General features: G+C 53.5%; 7 protein-coding genes and 1 non-coding gene across 8 annotated transcripts; 4 read left to right on the forward strand and 4 right to left on the reverse strand.

The window, feature by feature from the left end:
* Nucleotides 1-1,374: 1,374 nt before the first annotated feature.
* Nucleotides 1,375-1,925, reverse strand: HD553DRAFT_274894 (uncharacterized protein; the record flags this gene model as incomplete). Its single annotated transcript, XM_046177880.1, has 2 exons — nt 1,375-1,654; nt 1,717-1,925. 2 exons carry the CDS (start codon nt 1,923-1,925, stop codon nt 1,375-1,377), a joined length of 489 nt encoding a protein of 162 aa, XP_046034792.1.
* An 821-nt stretch (nt 1,926-2,746) lies between these two features.
* On the reverse strand, nt 2,747-6,648 carry HD553DRAFT_83950 (uncharacterized protein). The gene is made up of 3 exons (XM_046184535.1): nt 6,308-6,648; nt 6,024-6,201; nt 2,747-5,926 (listed from the first exon to the last, which is right to left on the reverse strand). Exons 1-3 carry the CDS (start codon nt 6,496-6,498, stop codon nt 2,834-2,836), a joined length of 3,462 nt encoding a protein of 1,153 aa, XP_046034793.1. The 5' UTR covers nt 6,499-6,648; the 3' UTR covers nt 2,747-2,833.
* Nucleotides 6,649-8,368: 1,720 nt separating this feature from the next.
* HD553DRAFT_275096 (uncharacterized protein) lies at nt 8,369-10,062 on the forward strand (the record flags this gene model as incomplete). The annotated part of the gene is made up of 5 exons (XM_046177890.1): nt 8,369-8,677; nt 8,762-8,967; nt 9,043-9,134; nt 9,209-9,375; nt 9,451-10,062. The coding sequence occupies 5 exons, from the start codon at nt 8,369-8,371 to the stop codon at nt 10,060-10,062; spliced, it is 1,386 nt and encodes a 461-aa protein (XP_046034794.1).
* Nucleotides 10,063-10,268: 206 nt separating this feature from the next.
* On the forward strand, nt 10,269-13,726 carry HD553DRAFT_298892 (P-loop containing nucleoside triphosphate hydrolase protein). The gene is made up of 10 exons (XM_046178592.1): nt 10,269-11,085; nt 11,160-11,760; nt 11,830-11,987; nt 12,055-12,144; nt 12,212-12,422; nt 12,492-12,563; nt 12,627-12,788; nt 12,859-13,012; nt 13,082-13,257; nt 13,317-13,726. The coding sequence occupies exons 1-10, from the start codon at nt 10,361-10,363 to the stop codon at nt 13,656-13,658; spliced, it is 2,691 nt and encodes an 896-aa protein (XP_046034795.1). The 5' UTR covers nt 10,269-10,360; the 3' UTR covers nt 13,659-13,726.
* HD553DRAFT_336507 (uncharacterized protein) lies at nt 13,727-14,890 on the reverse strand (the record flags this gene model as incomplete). Its single annotated transcript, XM_046182237.1, has 3 exons — nt 14,396-14,890; nt 14,155-14,332; nt 13,727-14,076 (listed from the first exon to the last, which is right to left on the reverse strand). Coding segments are annotated over exons 1-3 (804 nt in total), but the record flags the coding sequence as incomplete, so codon positions are not given.
* Nucleotides 14,891-15,060: 170 nt separating this feature from the next.
* On the reverse strand, nt 15,061-17,853 carry HD553DRAFT_315745 (P-loop containing nucleoside triphosphate hydrolase protein). The gene is made up of 11 exons (XM_046180528.1): nt 17,249-17,853; nt 17,064-17,181; nt 16,752-16,997; nt 16,455-16,675; nt 16,308-16,389; nt 16,112-16,234; nt 15,925-16,042; nt 15,803-15,862; nt 15,633-15,739; nt 15,395-15,561; nt 15,061-15,324 (listed from the first exon to the last, which is right to left on the reverse strand). Exons 1-11 carry the CDS (start codon nt 17,809-17,811, stop codon nt 15,132-15,134), a joined length of 1,998 nt encoding a protein of 665 aa, XP_046034797.1. The 5' UTR covers nt 17,812-17,853; the 3' UTR covers nt 15,061-15,131.
* Nucleotides 17,854-18,018: 165 nt separating this feature from the next.
* HD553DRAFT_t82 lies at nt 18,019-18,122 on the forward strand. Its single transcript has one exon. It is a non-coding gene; the product is annotated as a tRNA-Lys (tRNA).
* Nucleotides 18,123-19,002: 880 nt separating this feature from the next.
* HD553DRAFT_344260 (uncharacterized protein) lies at nt 19,003-19,750 on the forward strand (the record flags this gene model as incomplete). The annotated part of the gene is made up of 3 exons (XM_046182968.1): nt 19,003-19,082; nt 19,145-19,663; nt 19,720-19,750. The coding sequence occupies 3 exons, from the start codon at nt 19,003-19,005 to the stop codon at nt 19,748-19,750; spliced, it is 630 nt and encodes a 209-aa protein (XP_046034798.1).
* Nucleotides 19,751-19,799: the final 49 nt, after the last annotated feature.

Consider the following 19,799-nt stretch of genomic DNA (forward strand, 5'->3'; position numbering starts at 1 on the left):
GGGTCTTGTTGTTTGGTAGACGGTCGCGTCGAGGAATATCGAGGTTGTATATGTAGCAGTAGACTGGTCGCGCCGATAGTTCGACGTGTGCCAGATAAGATCAACGATGAGGTATCCCTGAAGGGATTAGTGAGTTGACTAGCTGACGTGAGCCTTAGACCAGAAAGGATACTGCTGGTAGTCGTGCCTCGTGAGATCTCTCAGCGGCTCAGCAGACTGGTGATTCTCGACAGAGGGCGTTCGGTGTTGAGCGTTCTTTGTCTGTATCAAGGCGACCGGTGTTCCTGGTCTTGGCAGGCAGACAAAGGTCGTTGAGACGTGAGAAGAAGGTGGCGCAAGAGTAGTCGTCGTTGTTGTTGATGCGGGTGTGAGAAGTGAGAGAGGCGGGGGATGTGTGTGAGTGTGAGATTCTCGAGAATGTTTGTATTACGAGCTGCGAGCTGAGGTCCGAAGCTGCTCGAGACGCGTCTCTAGGTTGTTTCCGAAAGCGGCAAGGAAGCAAAAAAAGGTGATGATGAGCCGATCAACAAATAAATTGATCCCGTCAGTAGCGATCAAATCTCATCAGCACCGCCTCGGCAGTGTGATATGATCGGACCGTTGTGAAGCCTTGCTAGCGTAACAATCTCAGAATGACGGTGTAGTAGGAGGTTGGTGCTAGTGCAGGATATGTAATTCTAGCAGACATCTCCAATCGCATCTTTCACGAGATCACGATCAGATGTCGCAAGATTTGTTTGTTGATCGTTGATGAACTCGCGTCGCTGATCGCTGCCGCCGATCAGCTGAGTCACAAGACGCGTCGGCTCAAAGAGGAAAAAAGGGACCACGCGTCGCAGCCGATGCGAAGGAGAACTTTGGTTGATAGCGCGCAAATACCAAACGCGCAAGGAGCATCACCACCGCCCACCGGACAGTCACAAGCAAAAGCAAGCAACTAAAGGATCCCTCTACGTGGAGATCCTGTTGCATCTCCCCTACATCGTATGGTAACATCATGAATATTCAGGACGTTCGGACCATCAGACCGTTCCACATCCGATCTCTGATCGAACGCGTTCCCCAAGCGCGTCTTGCGTCACCCAGTCTTCTAGCGCGGGTAGTCACCTTCAAAGGGTTTCAAGGCACAATCACAATCTTATCTTTCGGGACGCGGATCGTGGGATCGGATGGTCGGACTAATCTGAGGTCGGGGATGATCGAGTCGGATGACCGAGTCTGGGCTAGCAAGCCGTCATCTACCGCTCCATCGCTCGTGAGATCGTCAAGGACATTATTGTGCCAGAAAATACAACAACCCAAACGGGCGGAGAACGTCCAGTGGAATCCATCTAAATTGTCCAGCGACTTTTCTCTCTACCGATAATGGCCCGTCTACCAGACCAGCGCCGTATCATCCCTATAATTCATCCTCTTCGCATACTCCAACTTTTCCTGTTCCGTCAACCTGTCCTGCCCCGTCCAATTGGCACTGCTGCTTCTCGGCCTCTTGGCCGCTCGAGCGCCGATGAACACGTCTTCCATCTTGAACTCTGGCATGGGACCGAACAGGTGAGCGGGATCGAGGGTGCCCTGCATGTCGATCGCTCGGCGGAGGGCGGGTGAGGCTGCCCATGAGGCGGCATCGTCCTCGGAATCGGATTCCAGGCCGTAGCTATGGAGGTAGAAGCTTGTCAGCGATGTCGTCTTTGAGACGGAAAATTCGAAACTGCTCACTCTGAATCGATATCAGGCAACTCGATATCCTCTGCCCTGGTATCCTGTTCTCCGCCGGTCGCTCCCGTCGCTGCCTTTCCAACGTTGACCACCGCCGCCTGTCCGACAGCGAACACGCCGCCAGCCTGAGCGGGCGTGACCGTCTTTCGATCCCCACCGCCAGGGACGATCGTCGAATTCCTCACGCCCGCATGTGTCTGCTGGTTCATCATCGGCCGCTGCAGACCCGCCTGCATGGACGCCTTGGCAGGTCGCACAGGACCCGCGTTGGCCAAGCTGGGTTTGCTGGGTGCGCCCAAAGGTCGAGATGGACCTGCAGGAGGATTGACCGTAGAGGAAGCACTGGCGGTCGCTGTGGGGACGAGAGGTCCCGTGGGGATGATGGTCTTCATGATCGGATGAGGTCGGGTCGGTGCCGTGCTCTTGTTGAGCTCTGGAGCTGCCGGCTTGCCGACAGGTTCGCGAGTTTTGGCGTGGATCTGAGCCGGTCGCTTGACCTCTTTCGGTGCGGCTGCCATCTGTCGAAAAGGTCATCGCACAATCAGTATCCGAAACACTTTACTCGAATCCAGACGGGGAGCACCGACCTTCGCCTTTTTCTGGCTTGCTGCTAAAGCCGCCTTCTCCTTTTCCGCTATGCCCCTTTCGTACGCCTCTTTTCGTTTCCTCTCCTGTTCCTCCCGAAGCTTCTTGAGTCGTTCTTGTCGGGCGAGCTTTTCCTTACGCTCGGCCTCTTGCTCGGCTTTTTCTCGAGCGGCACGCTCACGCATCTCGTCCCGCTTACGCTGATCTCGAGCTTCTTGCTTGGCTGCACGGTTGGCTGCCATGGCCGCTTCCTGTAGTGATAGCGAGATGCCGTGCGATAGCGATTAGTATCGGACTGGACTACGATGCACTGTGCGCTTTTATGACTTGCCTTTTCTCGAGCCTGCTGAGCTTTCATCAGGCTGTCGATCTGACCAATAACCGGACGCTGTCCGTCAACCTTTCGGGCGATACTGGAGGCTAGGAATAGGTTCTTCTGGGCGGTCGCCTTCGACGTGGTGGAGGATCCCAGTTTGGAGGATGCCAATGATGAAGTGTTAGAGCGCTAAGAGAAAGATGCGGGCAAGATCTCTCAGACTGAAGCTCGAAATCGCGAAGCCATATACGTCACACTCACCTTGCCAGCGGGAATGGTCTTCTCGGTCATGGTCTCTCCATCGGACGGTGCCTCGTATCCCTCGTCCGTTTCCTCGTCGCCCAAGCGCATCTCCTTTGTTATCAAGGCCACTGCTTCTTCGATATCCTCCTTGAACTCGTCGGCTTGTTCGTTTTCCTCTTCTTCCTCTGAAGACGACTCGACTTCTTCGCGTTCAGTTTCAGCGTCGTCCTCATCGATATCATCATCTTCGTCATCGGGCACGACCTGTGCAGTCGAAGCGGACAAGCCTGATCTTCTAGGTGATGTCTTCGTGATGACGGTAGGGGCATTTTGCGCCAGCGGTGTGGGCTTGGAAGTAGCTCCTGCATCATGCAGGGGCGGAGAAGAAGGCGTCTGAGCCTGAGCTCTAGGTGCAGAGGCATCTCTTGAAAACAGGTCGGAAACCTCTCTCGAAGGCAACCTGTCGACGACCTTGATGTCCTCGGCGGAATCGACGCGCATCATCGAAATCTTTGGCTGACGGACCACCGGCGGCAAGGCCGCGTTTTGCAAGTGAGAAGGCCCCCGAGCTTGATGAGGAGCGAAAGCGCCCGCGCGGAACGCCCTTGGAGGCGAAACCATTGGTGTGGTAGACTCGACGACCCGGAGGTCTTGCTTGACAGGGGTAGAAAGTGTTGGTCGCGGGTTCGAGTTCGTCGGAGCAGCTTCAACGTGGTCGACATGCATATCGTCGTCTTGTTCTTCGGCTACGTGAGAAGCAGTCTGCGCATGCTGATCGACGGGATAGACGGGTGCCGTAGGTGTGGTAGATATGGCTTCAACCGCTTCTTGCTGGACTTCGACGATCACGACTTCTTCACTCGTCGCGGTAGCAGTCAGCGTCTGCAGTTCCACGTCCACCGTATCCTCTCGCTCAGAAACCACTCTGACTACTTCTGCCTCCTTTGCTGGCTTCATCTCGACGTCATCCGTGATAGCAGCCTCGACGACTGCGGCGACCGCGGTTCTCTTGCTGAATCCTTCCTGTTCATCCGCCTCGTCTGCTTCGAGCTCGTCTTCTGCCTCGCTCTCGTCCTGTGGTTTCTTGTTCTCGAGAGCTTCCTGCCTAGGCAAAAGACTAATCGGTCCATTCTCGCTCTTTGGACTTCCCGCCGCTTCATCCCTCAACCTCAACCCGCCCAAGGTGCTCCTCAACGGATTCCAACCGGCTCCGCCGCCAAGGATCCCATGGTGTGCGCCATTTATCGGTGGCCCTCCCAGCGTCATGCGCGAATTCGAGGCTGCAAAAGAGGCCGCGGCCTTTTTCTCTTCCAGGTCGGCGATCATCCTGGCGAGCTTGCTTTGCGGCATGGATTCGGCCTGAATTTCCGCGGGAACATGTTGATTGATATGCCTTGATGCGCTGATAGTCTCCAGAGGTTGCCTCTCGGCCGGCTTGCCATCCGCTGACGATTTGGGGGCATCCTTGATCTCGACATCGTACTCCTTGTGCGTCACACCTACTGACGCCACCTTCTCGACCTCAGTCTTTTCCTTACGGACATCAACAACAGGCTCCACCTGCATGACCACGTCGTCACACACATCATCCGCCTCCTCTTCCTCTTCTTCAACGTCCCGTTCGAACTCGCTCTTCTTTCTCAACGCGTGCCCTGCCATACTCTTCCTCACTCCCTGTTCACCTCCCGCATTGGCCATCGCCTGGCGTAGCCAACTGCTCCTCACTCCCGGTCCGCTCTTCTTGCCATTGCCCTGGGAAACAGGTCCCGCTTTCTGGTCTTGACCTTGGCTGGCAGTATGCCTCGAGATTGGAGCAGGAGTAGCGGCAGGTGCTGAAACAGGTCCAGCGTTCACCTGGCGTAGAGAAACCACAGGAGCGAGCCTGACCGACTTGACGTTGGTCGGTCCGGCCTTGTCCTGCCCGTCGGTATCAATACCTTCATCGACTTTCTCCTGGTCGCCACCGTCAAGCTTCTTGCCAGCCTCCAGGTTCATGGTCATCCTCTTCTGGCCGCCAATGCTCTTTCCCCTCATCGGATCCCTTGAGGGTAAAGCGGCAAAGGCGACCGAAGACGGGGAGAACGAGATGGGTGCTTGTCTGTCCGCGCCGTATATCGATTTCCTTGCTGTAGTCGCATCCGTCCCGGTCCTGGTGGTCGAAACAGATGCAGACTTAACGGGGGTGGTCGAATCTCGCAACGGGATCATGTAGTCGGTCCGTCCTGTCTTTTCTCCTTCATCTTGAGCTTTTTCCGGGGTCAGCAGATGCGACGGGGTTGGAGATGGTGAATCCTGGATAGGTGAGCTTGGGCTCGAAGTAGAATTAGAAGTAGAAGCCGACACCGTTGAAAGGTCCACCTGCATGTCCACATCTCCTAGTCCCTCCACCTCGACTGGTCCAGGTTGTTCGACCGCGGACTTGATAGGGCTCGCGAGCGTAACCTCACCCAGAGTCTGGGCAATATGCTCCATATCCACCTGTTGTCTTTCCTCTTGTCCATGTTCCTCTGGCACGTCCTCCTTTTTCTCCGATTCGCTGGCCATCGAGACCTTTCCAGCCGGCGTGGGCGAAACCGGACTTGCAGCTTGCTCCTCCTCCACCTCGTCCTCTACATCGATTTGTTCGATGTCCGCCACATGTTCCTCTTCCTTCCGGTCTACCGCGGCCTGAGGTTCATCTACTACCTCATTGCCTCGTTCCGCATCGTGTTCCACCTCTGCCATAACCTCGTCGCCTGCTGCCTCCGTCTCGAGGACCTCCTCGACATCCATGTTCACCGCGACATCTGCTTGCGCCTCTACCCCTACTCGCTTTCCCGCACGAGACCCCGAAGCCGGTCGATTGAGATCATCATGCACGAGGAACGGGTTCGACTCCTCTAGCCCTGGCTGACGAGCTTGAGCTCTAGGTTTAGGTTTGAGGACTTTAGTAGGGGTTCCAGGAGATAAGGGAGTTGTCGATCCAGATTCAGATATAGGAGATCCAGGAGACATCATAGAGACGGGAGGCTTGGATGAAGAGGATACGGTAGTGGTCGGCGCAAAGAGGAGCTTCTTGACCGTGGGCTGAAAATTCGGTGAAAGAGAAAGAACCGAGTTCACATACACAGGTCATAATAAGCATCGGTCAAGGTCAAATCGCTTTAAATGTTTGTCAGCTTACCTTCGAGCTCTTCCTTAGTACTAGATCCTCATCCTCTTCATCCACTCTCGATCCAAGATTCGCGTTGGCCAACCGGATTTTCTCCCCCCTCTCCTTCTCTTTGGCGATGCCCGTCCGTGTCTTGGGTACCGTCCGGGGGGTTCGTGAGGGGGTCTTAAGGATCTGTGCTAAGTTCCCGCTGTAATTGCAAGAACAAAGGATTTGAAAGCAAGCGGATGGAATGCCAAATTGGAGTCAGTAAACAACACCTTTGTAATCACAGCTGCTTAAAGGCGTCGACATACCTAGCACCGGCCCTTCCGGCCAGGGCGACCCTCTCGACGTTGTTCATGTAATCCTCCAACCAGTCATATCCCTTGACTTGTAACAAGTCTTCCAGCCCGGAAAGCGCCGATTCCGCTTGACTGTCGATGGTCCCTTGAAGTTTGAAGGTGTAAGGCGTAAAAACTGTTGATGTTGAGCTTGAAGGGAACATGATGCATGAAATTGAAGATTGTGGTAGGCGGTGGTCGTGACAAGTAGAGCCTGCTGCGTTAGTCGAAAAGGGGTCCTTTGAAGTCCGCTCTTCGCCGTAATTCTGTCGAGCACAGCCTCTCTGTCCGATCTCTTGAATACCTCGTTGCTGTCACAAGTGTTTGTAGAGTCGAGGTGGTAAACGATAAAGATATGAGAGCACACAAGGTCGGTTTGTTGACGATTGAGTGATGCGAGAGGTGAGGTAGATCACGTGATATTGTTGTCGATTGAGTAGAATCTACTTGAACACAACACATCCCGGGGGGTCACTTCAACTCTGCTCTACCTCTAAATCATACATCTGACAATTCAAGAAGTCGAAGAACTTCAATCATTCGTCTTGACTGACAGTCAAATTCAACATCAAATAGCACTTCGATAATAGTCTTGTTCCACCATGCTGACGGCGCATACCCGCAAAGTCCGCACGTACGGCAAATCAAACACGGTCAGTCTCGCGAACTCTTCTCGTTTGATCTTTCCTTCGTTCGACTTGCATCTGACACGTCCTTTCTCGTCTCTTGATAACATGTCATTCCGGTCGGGTACCACAGCGAATCGTCAACGATCAGAACCTATTCGACCGTGTCGTTTCGCCTACCAAGTACCACTCTCCTGTTCGTAATCCAAGGCGAGATGCACGGGGTCGAGATGCCGACGAGTTCGATGATGAGGGTGACGAGGATAAAGAAGAAGAGGATGACTCCGAAGTGGATTCCGAGAACAAACAAACTATCCTCCGGCCGAAGATTAGAACCCGCCCAGCTCCACTCTCGCAGAAGAACGTCAACCATTCCATCTCTCAGCCTGATTTCGGAAAGACAAAACTGAAAACGAGAGGATCCAAGGTCGCTGACGTTGGTACCTCTCTATATGCCAAGAAGCAACAAGCAAAGGCACGACCTCAGCCTGTGAAAATTCGAACGCAAGACAACAAGCCGGTCGAAAATCGACAAGCTCGGGGTATCAGGTCGGAAGCCCAAATCCAAGCTCGGCCACCCATCTCCGTATCGATTTCCATCTCATCGACCGCTTCCATAGAGTCCTGCTCGTCAGCCTCTACGAGTACAAGCTTCGTCTCCGCTCAGTCGACTACTCTGCCCAGCACCAGCACTGCTACTAGCAATAGTATCGAAGGCGAAGACAGTGTTGGGACAAAAATCTTCGAGGCGGATGGGGATACCGGGCTGGACCTAGAACCAGCGCTCCAAGGATTGCGATCGTTCAGGGTTTCTAGCGGGCGGTTCGAAGATGCCCCCGAGGACGACGACATTCACATGAAGATGGGTATAGATTCGGAATTGAGGATGGGTGGGGAGATCCGGGGTTCGGATTCTGGTCTGGATTCCGGGCCTGGATCTCGGTCGGACATGGCATCGAAAGTAGCCGAGTCGAGCGGAGCTGAGGCCGGAAAGGACGTCGATGTACAGGCAGGCAACACCATTGAGGAGGAAAGCGAAGAACAAGTCGATGATCAAGAAGAGGAGGAGGAAGAGGAAATTGTCCTCCCTGTTCTTAGGCGACGGACAAGGAAGAACCACCCTCGGGCCTCGAGGATCAGTGTAGAGTCGTCGAAAGTGACAACTACTACTACTGTGATCGAGACTTCGGGTTCGGCCTCGACGACGAGCTCAGGGTCTTCCTCTCTGCTAGCCAGCGATGGGCCGAGGCCGAGGAGAGGAAGAGGGAGAAAGGTGGTCGTTACCCCTGAGAGCAGTCAACGCGCATCGTCCGCCAACGACCAGGAGAAACTAGCGGTAGAGCCAGAAGAAGTCGATGACAAGACTCGCGATTTGATCGTGGTTCTCCCGCCTAGGAAGACCACCCCAATGCGCTCCCCTTCTCCAGTAGGAACCAAGACCGACGCCATCGAGCTCGTCCAAACGTCCCTTGAGGCGGTAAACTTGGATCTAGCGGGATCTGAAGCTAAGAGTCCGCTTCAAGAGCTTCTCGACCTGTGCGGCCAACCGTCGGCTCCTGATTTCAGTGCGTTCCTCTCTACGCACGTTTTCGGGCTGGCCGAGCAACACGCGCTCGGACATCACTTCGAGGAAGGGCAGAGTGAGAGGGACGTAACTACGGGATCGAACGGGTTTAGGAAGGTCGGCGAGGCGAGTTATTCCGAGGTTTACGCTCTGGTCTTGAACGACTCTCCGACTCAAGGCAAGAGCAAAGCCAAGCCGAGAACCAAGGGACGAGCCGCAGCTGGGAAGAAGAAGCAGATCGACTCGCCAACGAGGGAGACGGGATTGGTAGTGAAGGTCATCCCGTTGATTGAACAGGCTAAACCGGCAAGCTCAGACGGCGGAAATGACGAAGATGAGGCGGACGAGGAGGTGGCTTGTTCCCTGGTAGCAGACGTCAAGCGGGAGATCGAGATTACGCGGTTGATGAGCGGGATGGCAGAAGGGTTTGTGCGGTGTCACGGGTGAGTTCAGGGGTCTTGCCATTCATCGAGTTTCTTTACGAGATGTTGACGCTGCGCGTGTTTGATGGTTAACAGGGCGTATGTGGTGCGAGGGAGTTACCCCGAAGTCTTGCTCGACGCTTGGGATGAGTTTGAGGATCAACGCGGATCTGATAGTGTTCGGCCTGGTAAGTCGCCTCATCTTGATCTGCCTTACTTGATGCTCTTGCTAGCATGCTAAGCTTGACCCATCACATTTCAGGAGATCTTCCGGAGATTCAGCTCTACGCGCTGATCGTGCTCGAGAATGCGGGGGTCGACCTAGAGTCATTCGAGTTTGACAAGACGACCGGATGGAAGCAGGCTTGGGGTGCGGTTATGCAGGTCGTCAAGACGTTGGCAGAGGGGGAAGTCAAGGCGAGGTTCGAAGTGAGTCGGGTCGACTGCGATCGCCAAAATCTAATCTGTGTAAGGCAAAAGCTGACGATCGCTTGATCCTTGTAGCATCGAGATCTACACGAAGGTCAGGTCCTCCTTCGACCGGTCGAGACCAGCGCTCATGACGACCCAGCGGATGCCGCGCATCCCGCCTTTATCGGGTACAAGGCGACCATGGTCGACTTCGGACTGTCCCGAGTGGACCACCCGGTTATGGGAGATCAGGACCCTTACTTTACGCCCATCCCGGAAGACGTTTTCAGCGGCGTCGGGGACCAGTGGGACGTGTACCGTGCGATCCGGGATCTCGTGGATGACGAGTCGGATGGGGACTGGGCAGGACATTTGCCGAGGACCAATCTGATGTGGTTGAGACATCTCGCCAGGGTGCTCCTGCACTCGACCAGGAGTCTGAAGCGGCCGCGAGCGAAGCCGGCCGTCAAGGGCACAACGCGGAAACCGGTAGCGGCGGCGGTGTCAGTAAAACCGCCAGAGAACGTCATATACTATGAGAAGCTTGTCGACTTTGAACGGACATTAGCGGAGGTACTGGAAGGACCGACGACGAGGCCGAGGACACGGCAGAAGAGGACAGCCAAAGGTGTGGCGACAGGCGGGACCAAGATGACGACTATGGTCGAGTTCGCGGAATTGATGAGGACGAAGGAATGGATATAGTGATAGACAAGCGACGTTGTATGAGTAATAGCTGGAACCCTATAATGAGAATGTTATACGATGTCCCGACGTTGAATGCCTTCGAAGTTGATCTGAACGCGTGAGAAATGCCCCGGGGAGGGTAGATGTTGATGAAGAGAGAGGAGGATAGATGTTCACTCAACATCACACTTCGTCGACCTCGTCTCATTCCATCAACTTCGCATCAACATACTTGATTCGAACCGTTCAACAACCGCAGCCGCCATCGCTTTCACATACCCAAACATACACTCGTGAATACATATCATACCCAATCATGCACTCGCCAATCCCACACAAACTCGACGACAAGCATTCCGGCTCTCCGTCTTCCCCTTCATCCAAACGATCCGCCTTTCGCCCGATCAGCAAGATGGTCTCCAAGGTCAACCACGAGTTTCTCTCGCGAGACCCCTTTGCCGAGTCTTCAACTTCGTCTTCGGGGAAAGATAGACCTATCCATGTGATGACTCCGGCCAAGAGCAAATTGGGCGGATTCTTTGGAGGTAGCAATGCAAACGGAAACGCTACCCCGTCGTCGTCCTCCCGACTGAGGAGGCCTAGTACGACCGCATCAGACGTTAGCAGTCTAGCTTCGGGATCCAATACAAACACGAGTTCGTATAACGACTCAATGGGGCCGCCTCCTGTTCCCGCGCCGATGCCCAAGATCAGAGCGGGGATGACACCGGAAGCGAGGACCCGTCATATGCCTCTGCCCAAACCTGCTCGGAGAGAAGCTTTGGGCTCGGCGAGCAATCCGCAAAATCAGAACCAGGGGGATGTAAGACCTACGACGATGAGGCTAGTAAGAACCGCTCAGGATGATGAGGAGGGAGATGGGTTGGACGTCCCGATGTTATCTGCCTTGGGAACTAGGCGGATGGAGGAAGATCATGTGGATATGGGCATGGAGGAGTTGCAAGCCGGGCTGGAGGACGTCTCTTTGGATGCGTGGGACGCGTCTAGAGGACAGGATGAGACGGTGCTCGTCACTATCAGGTATGTTCTGGTTGAGGATAGGTGATTAGGGTTCATACGAAAAGGCTAACCCGGACGACATTATACGCTGCCAGGATCCGGCCGATCTCGAATCCTTCAGATAGTAACGCCTGGTCCACGTTGATGGACGCTGGAAGCTCCAGACCAAGGACAATCAGACTGGCCGATGGATCTCGGAGGGATTGGCACTTTGACCAGATCCTTCCCACAACCGCCTCGAACGCAGAGACTTACCTCACCTCGGCGTTACCGCACGTCCGATCTGCCATGTTGGGGTACAACTCGCTATGCTTCGCTTACGGTCAAACCGGATCGGGCAAGTCTCATACGATGTCCGGGACATCTCAATCGCCCGGAGTGGTTCCCCTCGCTGTGGAAGAGATCTTCCGAATCATCAAGCGGGAGACGACGAGGGAGTGGGTCTTGCGTGCTTCTTACCTCGAGCTGTACAACGAGGCTCTCGGCGACTTGTTGGCGCCCGAGGGGAGCAAGGGCGAGGTCACGATCTTGAACGGGAAGAAGGAGGGAGAGGTCAGGATCAATGGGTTGACAGAGATGGTCGTCACCAATGTGGGCGAGGTGAAGAAGGTTCTGAACATCGGAGAGGGGAGGAGGAGGACAGGGTGTACCGATTGGAACGAGCGATCCTCGCGATCTCATAGTGTGTTCAGGATTGTGAGTCCGCTACCGTCCTACGTCAATCTCTACGAAAACTTCTGATCGATATGGATTCGTCGACTGCAGGTCATCGAATCGCGAGCCAAGGGAGGCCGGGATGATGACGTGCGGGGAAAGAACAAGGCTACCCGGATCAGTACTCTTAGCTTGATCGATCTCGCTGGCTCCGAGCGGGCGACCGATAACAAAGAGAGGAACGCCGAGGGGAAACACATCAACCAGTCGTAAGTCTAGACGAACCCTGGATTACAATCAATACGTGCTGAAGTATAATTGCGTTCATCCGCAAAGCCTGTTGACGCTCAAGAACGTCATTTCGAAATTGGCGGAACAGTCTGCGAAGAAGACTACTGGGCATATCCCCTATCGTGATTCCAAGCTGTGGGTCGAATCTGACTCTACACGGCGTCGACCGAACAGAGCTAATCCCGAGGGTGCTCTTCCACAGTACACGACTCTTGCAAACATCGCTCTCGGGTTCAGCCCGGATTTCGGTCATTTGCACGATCAACCCCGCTCACTCGGCCGTAACGGAATCACAATCGACCTTGAACTTTGCAGCGGGAATCAAGCGAGTCGTCTTGAACGCCAAGCAGACCGAGGTTGTCGATCCCGCTGCCTTGATCCAGCAGTATCAGAACGAGATTGCCGAGCTCAAGGTGAGATCATGCGACACGCACGACAGGAGATACACATTTCGAGGTTCTGATTGATTTGCTTTGGCACAGGCGAAACTGGCCGCGCGGGACGCTGAAGTGGCCGAGGTTGACAACGGGCCCAAGCGGACGACTATGGCACAGGTGAGCTGTAGCGGCTGTTGAACATACGTCTTCCGCTAACATTCCGATGCCCGATACAAACAGCGCGAGGAGAGGGACCGGTTCCAGAACCGTCTGTCCGAGCTGAAACGCTTGATCTTGGATTCTTCAAGCGTGGCAGAAGACGAGGTTGTGGAACGTTCAGGACTGGCAAGACCGGCGAGTCCCTCGAAGAGCTCAATCGAGTATGACAAGTCGACCTACTCGGTGAGTCGTTGAAATGTACTTCACATGTACAATCTCGATGGCTGATAACAGCCGCTTTCAAACCTTGCAGCTGCAACAAGAGGCCCACGTCGCTCAGGCCAAGGTCGCGGAACAGCAAGCCGAAATAGAAAAGCTTAAGCGGGAGCTTGCTCTCCGGCCGAAGGATGTGGATGGCCGTATAGGCGAACTGCAACTGCAGGTCGATCAGCTGACCGAAATGACACGTAGGTCGGCTGAAGATGATCGATGCTAGATTCGATGCCGTAAGCTGATGCGACCTTTGTTGTACACAGACGAGTACGAGAAGAACCTCCTCGAACCCGCTCGCAAGCTTCGCGAAGACGTTGAGGCCGAGTGGTTGCCGAAGGTACAGGCCCTCGAAGCCCGAGCCAAGGAAAAAGAAATCTTCTACAAGGCGCTATACGACTCCGTCCACGGTCTCAAGAGCGAGAACAGCAAGCTCAAGGAGGTGAGTCGTCGCGGTGCCTCGTCCTTGACATCCCTGATCCTGATCTTCTCGCATCACAGAAAAACGCACGTCTCGAAAGCGTTCAAAGCGAATACGGGAAACTGTTGCACGACTTGGAAACGACCATGAATCAGGAGAACACAATCCCTACGACGAACTCGGAGAGCTCGTGTTTCACCAAGAACCGCAACGTCTCTCTTGGATCTGATATGGGCGTCTTGAGGCCCGTATCCGATAACCCGAGGATACCGAGCGTCAGCATGCAATCCGTCAACAGGAACCTGGCTATCGCCAATGCGCAGAAGGGATTCGGGATGCGCTCGTTGAAGGAGGATTCAATGTTCGATCTTGCCAAGGAGGTCGCAGAACTTGATCGCGGCTTGTTGGACGAGACGTTCTAGGCATGGACTTTACACGATAATACTGTATCAACCACATAATGACAAATGAGAGCTATATCGAACGTAACGAGCGCTATACAATAAAAGGAAGGATATAATAATCGGAACGACGACAGGAAAGACACCATCGAGGGGAAAGCACAACCCCGAGTGTGCCTATTTGTGCACGACATGACCCCTGGTCCTCGTCCCCTTCTCATCGAGCCAATTTTATCCTTGAGATGATGAGCCCGGTGTCTCAACTTCTCCAACTCGGGGTTGCGCCTTTTGCGAGGGGGTGTTGCGATAGGTGCTTTCTCTCCAATGAGCAATCGGGGGCCGGCGTGATTCGCAATGGTTGCCGATTTGAAGACGGCGTCGATTAGAAGCTCTTGTCTACAGACAGTACGAAGCCACTTCAGCCAGGTAGTCGGTGCATCTATGAAGTCATCAACAGGGTATTTTCAGTAAAGATCTTCCGAAACTGGTCACGCGCAGCGGTGAGGCTGTAACTCACCATCTTCCATTCCACGGGTTTGGTTTGGCACTCCGTCTTGGAGAATAGCTTTGAAAACAGGCTTCCACTCGGGGACAGCCAAAATCCAACAGCCGTATGCTCTCTCAAGCATCAACAGGAGGAGAGCGATAGGGGAGGAAACCCTATCGCACTTAGACTCCAGGACGAGCTCTCCGATCTGTGCGTAGTGAGGTCAGCGCATGTCACGCACGAATCAACAAATACAAGACAGTCCACTCACAGCTTCAGCCTTGAGCGCATCAACCTGGCCCGCCAATTCCTTCTCCCAGATCTCGTTAATTCCAGCACCGATCCTCCTTTGCGTGACTAGGTCGATGGTGTAGAAAGACGGCAGGGTTTCCTCTGAGAATCCCTTTTCACCCTTGTCACAGAGTACCGCTTGCGAGTATACGAAGCGGCCGGGCTCAGGGAGCGTTGGGATAAGAAGGCTGAACAAAGTATCAACCTCATTGCGGGTGAAATCCATGAAGGCTGTAGGGGTGTTGGCGGAGCTCATGGCGACAGTATGATGGTATAGGAGTTCGCGTTGTTGATGCTGACATATCGTGACCCGGCAAGGGCATCGTTTGATTCGACATCCCTCGCTTCTTATAGTCGTTGGCTAGATAGGGGATTGGATTCTATTTGTTTTGATTTGATGAGAGGTGAGAGGTTCGAGATTTGTTGTGATCTGCGATCGCACGTAGGATTCCTTTGAAACGTCGGGGTAACCTTCCTTTCGATCGTCAAAGGACGATCCTTTGACGATCGGAAGCAAAAACCCACGATCCACCTGCTGGGTCGACAACCGTTAGGTCAGTAATTCAGTAAAGACCCACCGGCTACCAGACGGCTAATTGCTATCTACGGTCTGCAGTCTGCCCAACCAATGTGGATCCGGAATTGTCAAAAACAATGATGTCATAGCACGACGTTGGCGATGATACAATAGCGGGAAAATCTCCTTCCTCTTTTCCTTAGTAACCACCTCCTCCACCACCTTCCCGACCCGTCTGCCCCGCCATCTGTCGTCGTTGAGCGTCCTCGAGCTTGGGACAGTTGACAATCGAATGACCGAGACCACCACAGACGGCACATGCCTTTCCGACCGTTCCAGCGGCGTGGTACTTTTCCATCGGATCATCGATCGATTTGATGAACTCGGGAACCCTACAACCGGCGAGATTCGGATGTCAGTCATAAGATTTTGATATATGGCAAATGGCGACGGCCGACTCACTTTTGCTTGGCTTCAAGTAGCAGGTACTTCAAGTCCAACAAGATGGCCTCGTTCAAGCTGGCGTCGACAAACGTCGTTGCCAAACCCGTTCGACCTCCACGACCGGTACGACCGATCTGATGGACATAATCTTCGATCTCCTTTGGCATGGTGTAGTTGATGACGTGCTGTAAGATGAGACGGGATCATATCAAAAGGTGTTTCTCAGTAGATTCTGACAATCAGTTACTAGACGTACCTTGATCTCGGCGAAATCCAAACCCTTGGATCCGACTCCACTGGCAATCAAAACATCTTTCCGCCCGTCCTTGAAAGAGGTGATGGCAAACTCTCGCTCTTCCGGACCTTTTAGCACAAAAGAGCTTGTCAATTACCGTGTCACAGCAATTGTAAGGTGGTAAGTCTTACTCTTGCTACCGTGAATCGCCACAGCTTCGACCCCCTTCAGCAAGAGGTACTCCTGGATGTCTATGCGTGAACGAGTCGATGAGTATATAGTTATGAATTCTCTCAGGCAAAGTCGGACTCACCGTCGACTTCGTTCTTGTTGTCACTGAAGACAACGACAGGAGGAGGCGTCTTCTGCAGACATTCGAGGAGGTACAGCATCTTGGCCTCTTGCTTGACATATTCGACTTCTTGGATGACCTAAAAGCATGTATAAGATCGTGTTAGATACGCCCGATCTGGTCTTAGACAGAACGACCCAGTACGCACATCCAAGTTGGCTGCTCCTGCTCGACCGACGTTGATCAGGACCGGTTCGATCAAGGAAGCCTGTGCGAAATCTCGAATCTTTTGGGGCATTGTTGCTGAGAATAGGAGGGTCTGACGTTGGTGCTATAAGCGGTGATGAGTCGTCAACCAGAGTCTAGACGGTTCCTAACTACTGAGAGTGGAGGGCGGTACTTACGCTAAAGAAGGACATGATCGTTCGGACGTCTTCCTCGAAACCCATATCGACCATTCGATCGGCCTCGTCGAAACACATGTACCTGAAGTCATAGCGAGTGATCAGCATCGACTCGAGATAGCACGAAGTTCTCATACTATTACGCACTTGCAGTTCTCCAAGTTCAGCTTCTTCTTCTCCAGCATGTCCATTAGTCGACCCGGAGTGGCGATCACAATGTGTACACCTCGGTTGAGCACTTCGGATTGATCGGCCATATTGATACCTCCCATACACAGAAGCGATCGGATTTCGGGGTATTCGCCCTTCTCTGCCAGGACTTTGCACATAGCCACGCATCCTTCATAGGTCTGTCTGGCCAGTTCTCGCTGTACACAAACCGAAACGTGGGGATGAGCATCCCGGCACGACAGCCGAATGGGAGGAGCCAAACTCCGAGCTTACCGAAGGACAGATGACCATGGCTACAGGCCCTTCTCCTCGAACGAAGGGCAACCTAGCCTCCATTTCCAGACTCGCCATGATGGCCGGGAGCGTGAATGCCAAGGTCTTTCCGGAACCGGTCTGGGCGACACCGATAATGTCCCTGCCCTGCAGAGCGGTTGGGATTCCCTGCGTCTGAATCGGTGACGGTTTGAGAATACCTTTGCTCTTCAGGTATTTGAGGATCGGAGCGGGCAATTTCATATCCTGTGTGGAATGTAGGGTATGAGCATGGCGAGAACGATGAGAAATGCAGTATCACAGCCAGCTCACCTCGAAGCGGGAGATGGGAGGAGGGATATCGTCCCCTTCGGCGATGATATGATGCTGTTCTCGAACCTCGTCGTTCTGAGCCTCGGTCCGGTCTCGGATGTAACGCGGTGCCTGCCATCTAAGAGCGTATCCATCATCAGCTCCTGGATGATCGAGACTGAGTGAGCATAGACACTTGTGCTCACGTTGTCTTGATACTCTCGGTATAGCTCACACCCTTAGCCAACTCGGCAGCACTCGCCAACTTCTTTTGCTGCTTCTCGAGAGCGGCCAAGATCTCGGCTTCCTTCTTTGCCTCTCGCTCGAGATCGGTCTCCTGCAGGTCCAACTCGGCTTGCCTCTTCTTAACTTCCTGAGCCTCCTCTAGCAGTGTACGTTCCTTCCTCGCCTTTTCACGCCGTACCTCCTCGGCTGCCTCTTGCTCTCGCTGAAATGCCTCTTGCTCGCGAGCGAGATCTTCAGGCGTCTTTGTCACGGTCTTTGCCGGTTGGTGACGTTGTGAGAGGGAAGAGAGCAGGTTGGCCCTACGCTTGGCGACGGGAACGTAGGGAGTATAGTTGTCGTCATCCTCATCATTCGCCACAGCTGATCCATTCGAGGCTCCGTTGCTGGTGTGCCCGTTGGTCATGCCGTTGGGTGGCGAGTTTGAACCACTAGCTACGGGCGCGGTCATCAGGGACCGCTCAAATTCGGTAATCGAGTTGCGTCTCCTCTTGAAGCCTCGAGAGGTCTCTGTTGCGGTGGCCATGATGAATGAGTTTGAATGTGTCACTTCGTTTCTAATTTTGCTATACTAACCGCCGAATGTGTCGTAAATGGTGAAGAATGATATGGGTTGAGGTTGGGTCGATCGATAATGATTGAGGGGGAACCAAGGTGGAGGCTGATCTTGCATGGAAGTGGTCTTTTACATTAATTTCCAGCTTTACTATTTGCACACATCGCAAGCGGTATAGCCCGTTGAGCTCCGTTGGTAGAGCAGCCGACTCTTACTTCTCAATTCTGGTGACAGAATTCGAAGTTATCGGCAGGTCGTGGGTTCGATCCCCACAATGGGCTAATCTTTTTGGCTTTTTTGCCCTCGGCGATGACATATACCCATTGTCGTATCTTGTCTTCGCCCTTCTCTTATCTAAGTTTGTGCGTGATACAAGACATTGGATACCATCTTTACCAGCTCTAGATAATCGTCAGCGTCAGTCTTCAGTCTGGCTATGCTGTGAAATGCGTTCCTCTCGCGCTCTGACGGTAGCAAACGACGAAGACAGTTCATCTGCGCGGCGTGAGCGTGTGGCCTGTGTCAGTCCGAGCGGCCTTGGCCCTGATTGCGAGATAATCCACGACCAGTACACAGGAAGTGTCAGCCGAGGTCTAGATCTGGGACTCTAGGAGAGGTGAATCAGTAATCAGTCAATGCAGCCGAAACTCGAAAACGATATGCAGATCACGTGGAGGTGTAGCGCACGCTGGCTGTCACCGGTTTCATATCGCACAACTTCGTTTTTCTTCTTCCGCTGGATGCTGGCAGCTCATCTTAACACCGCATGCAGCAGGCTGTATCGATAGTGCTTGGACAGCGATGTTCATATTGCGACACTTACCGAAGGTTTACCCGATCTTCCCCAAGGACGTAAGGACAAAGAGGAAACAAGATACCCAAAGGACCTTCATTCTATTTCGGAAGCTGATCATCTGCGGGAAGCAAGATCTCAAAGGACCCCTTGTTTGCTCTGAGAATATATATGTAACTACCAGGTCGTCCTACTCATCGAAGTTCGACGGGTATGGGGAGCAAAGTCAGAAGCATTCTTATCGTTTTTGGTCAGTCTTCCGGACAGGGTACCCGTAAGGTCAAGCGATCACTTACTAATCAGGGTACTGTCTCGCCATCTTCCGTGGACGACGGCCCGTAAGCAGATAGTAGCGAGCCGACCGAACCATGGATGACGATCGCCTATTCTTTTTACGATGTCGTCTTGACAAGGAGGTCATCGTGCGACGAAGGCTATTGTTATTGAGGTAAGCACTGGTATATTGTGTAATGCTATGAAACGACACTTGACACTGTTGTGCATTCTCAGCCCTGTATTCAGGGATATGTTGATCGTCGGTGATGCCCCGAGCGATATCCCTGATGGACGACCATCGAAGAGGCGACGCATCGAACCTACTCAAGATAATACTATTCCTCTGGACGACGATTTCGGGCCTTTAAACTTCCTTTTCAAGTTGCTCGACGGTTCCTTGGGTCTACTGAAGGACTACAATAGACACCATATCATGGGGGTCAAATCGCTCGCCGACAAATATGAGTTGCCCTTGGTAACCCGGCTGCTTGGCGAGCGGTTGTGGCAGGAAGTCGCCGAAGGAACCTACTATCCGATTTGGGCTTACGCAATCGCGATGCGTATGCAACGGCGAGCACTCGCTCGATACGCATTGCGTTGTATGCCCAAAAACACGCGACGGCCGCACAAATGGAGCTTGAGTACAGCGCAGATCGTAGGCGTAGATGCTTGGCACTGTGTGATCAATGCCGCCAACGGTTGCGAAACTTTTTCCTGGGAGAAGGTTTCTGAATGTCTGGAATTTCCCCCATCGTAAGTGACCGCGCTGAGGCAGGCCGGGATACAGAATCGCTGAACGCTCTTTGCAGGTGGACCGTCGACACTCCGGGAGATGCGTAATGTCGCATGATTGGTTACAGTCTCGAGTCTTCTGCCCTGTAAGCTGATC

This window comes from Filobasidium floriforme (assembly GCF_021052385.1).
Source record: "Filobasidium floriforme strain CBS 6241 chromosome Unknown HD553scaffold_18, whole genome shotgun sequence".
NCBI classification, from domain to species: domain Eukaryota; kingdom Fungi; phylum Basidiomycota; class Tremellomycetes; order Filobasidiales; family Filobasidiaceae; genus Filobasidium; species Filobasidium floriforme.

Excerpts from the sequence above, each read along its gene's own strand:
- HD553DRAFT_298892 (XM_046178592.1), top strand. The coding sequence starts at position 10,361 with ATGCACTCGCCAATCCCACACAAACTCGACGACAAGCATTCCGGCTCT. Across the intron at positions 12,423-12,491 it reads ACGAGATTGCCGAGCTCAAG|GCGAAACTGGCCGCGCGGGA; the intron begins GTGAGATCATGC and ends GCTTTGGCACAG. Across the intron at positions 13,013-13,081 it reads TCAGCTGACCGAAATGACAC|ACGAGTACGAGAAGAACCTC; the intron begins GTAGGTCGGCTG and ends TGTTGTACACAG.
- HD553DRAFT_315745 (XM_046180528.1), bottom strand. The coding sequence starts at position 17,811 with ATGGCCACCGCAACAGAGACCTCTCGAGGCTTCAAGAGGAGACGCAAC. Across the intron at positions 16,676-16,751 it reads CCATGGTCATCTGTCCTTCG|CGAGAACTGGCCAGACAGAC; the intron begins GTAAGCTCGGAG and ends GTTTGTGTACAG. Across the intron at positions 16,390-16,454 it reads CTGAACTTGGAGAACTGCAA|GTACATGTGTTTCGACGAGG; the intron begins GTGCGTAATAGT and ends CTATGACTTCAG.
- HD553DRAFT_83950 (XM_046184535.1), bottom strand. The coding sequence starts at position 6,498 with ATGTTCCCTTCAAGCTCAACATCAACAGTTTTTACGCCTTACACCTTC. Across the intron at positions 6,202-6,307 it reads GCCGGAAGGGCCGGTGCTAG|CGGGAACTTAGCACAGATCC; the intron begins GTATGTCGACGC and ends TTGCAATTACAG. Across the intron at positions 5,927-6,023 it reads TACTAAGGAAGAGCTCGAAG|CCCACGGTCAAGAAGCTCCT; the intron begins GTAAGCTGACAA and ends CCGAATTTTCAG.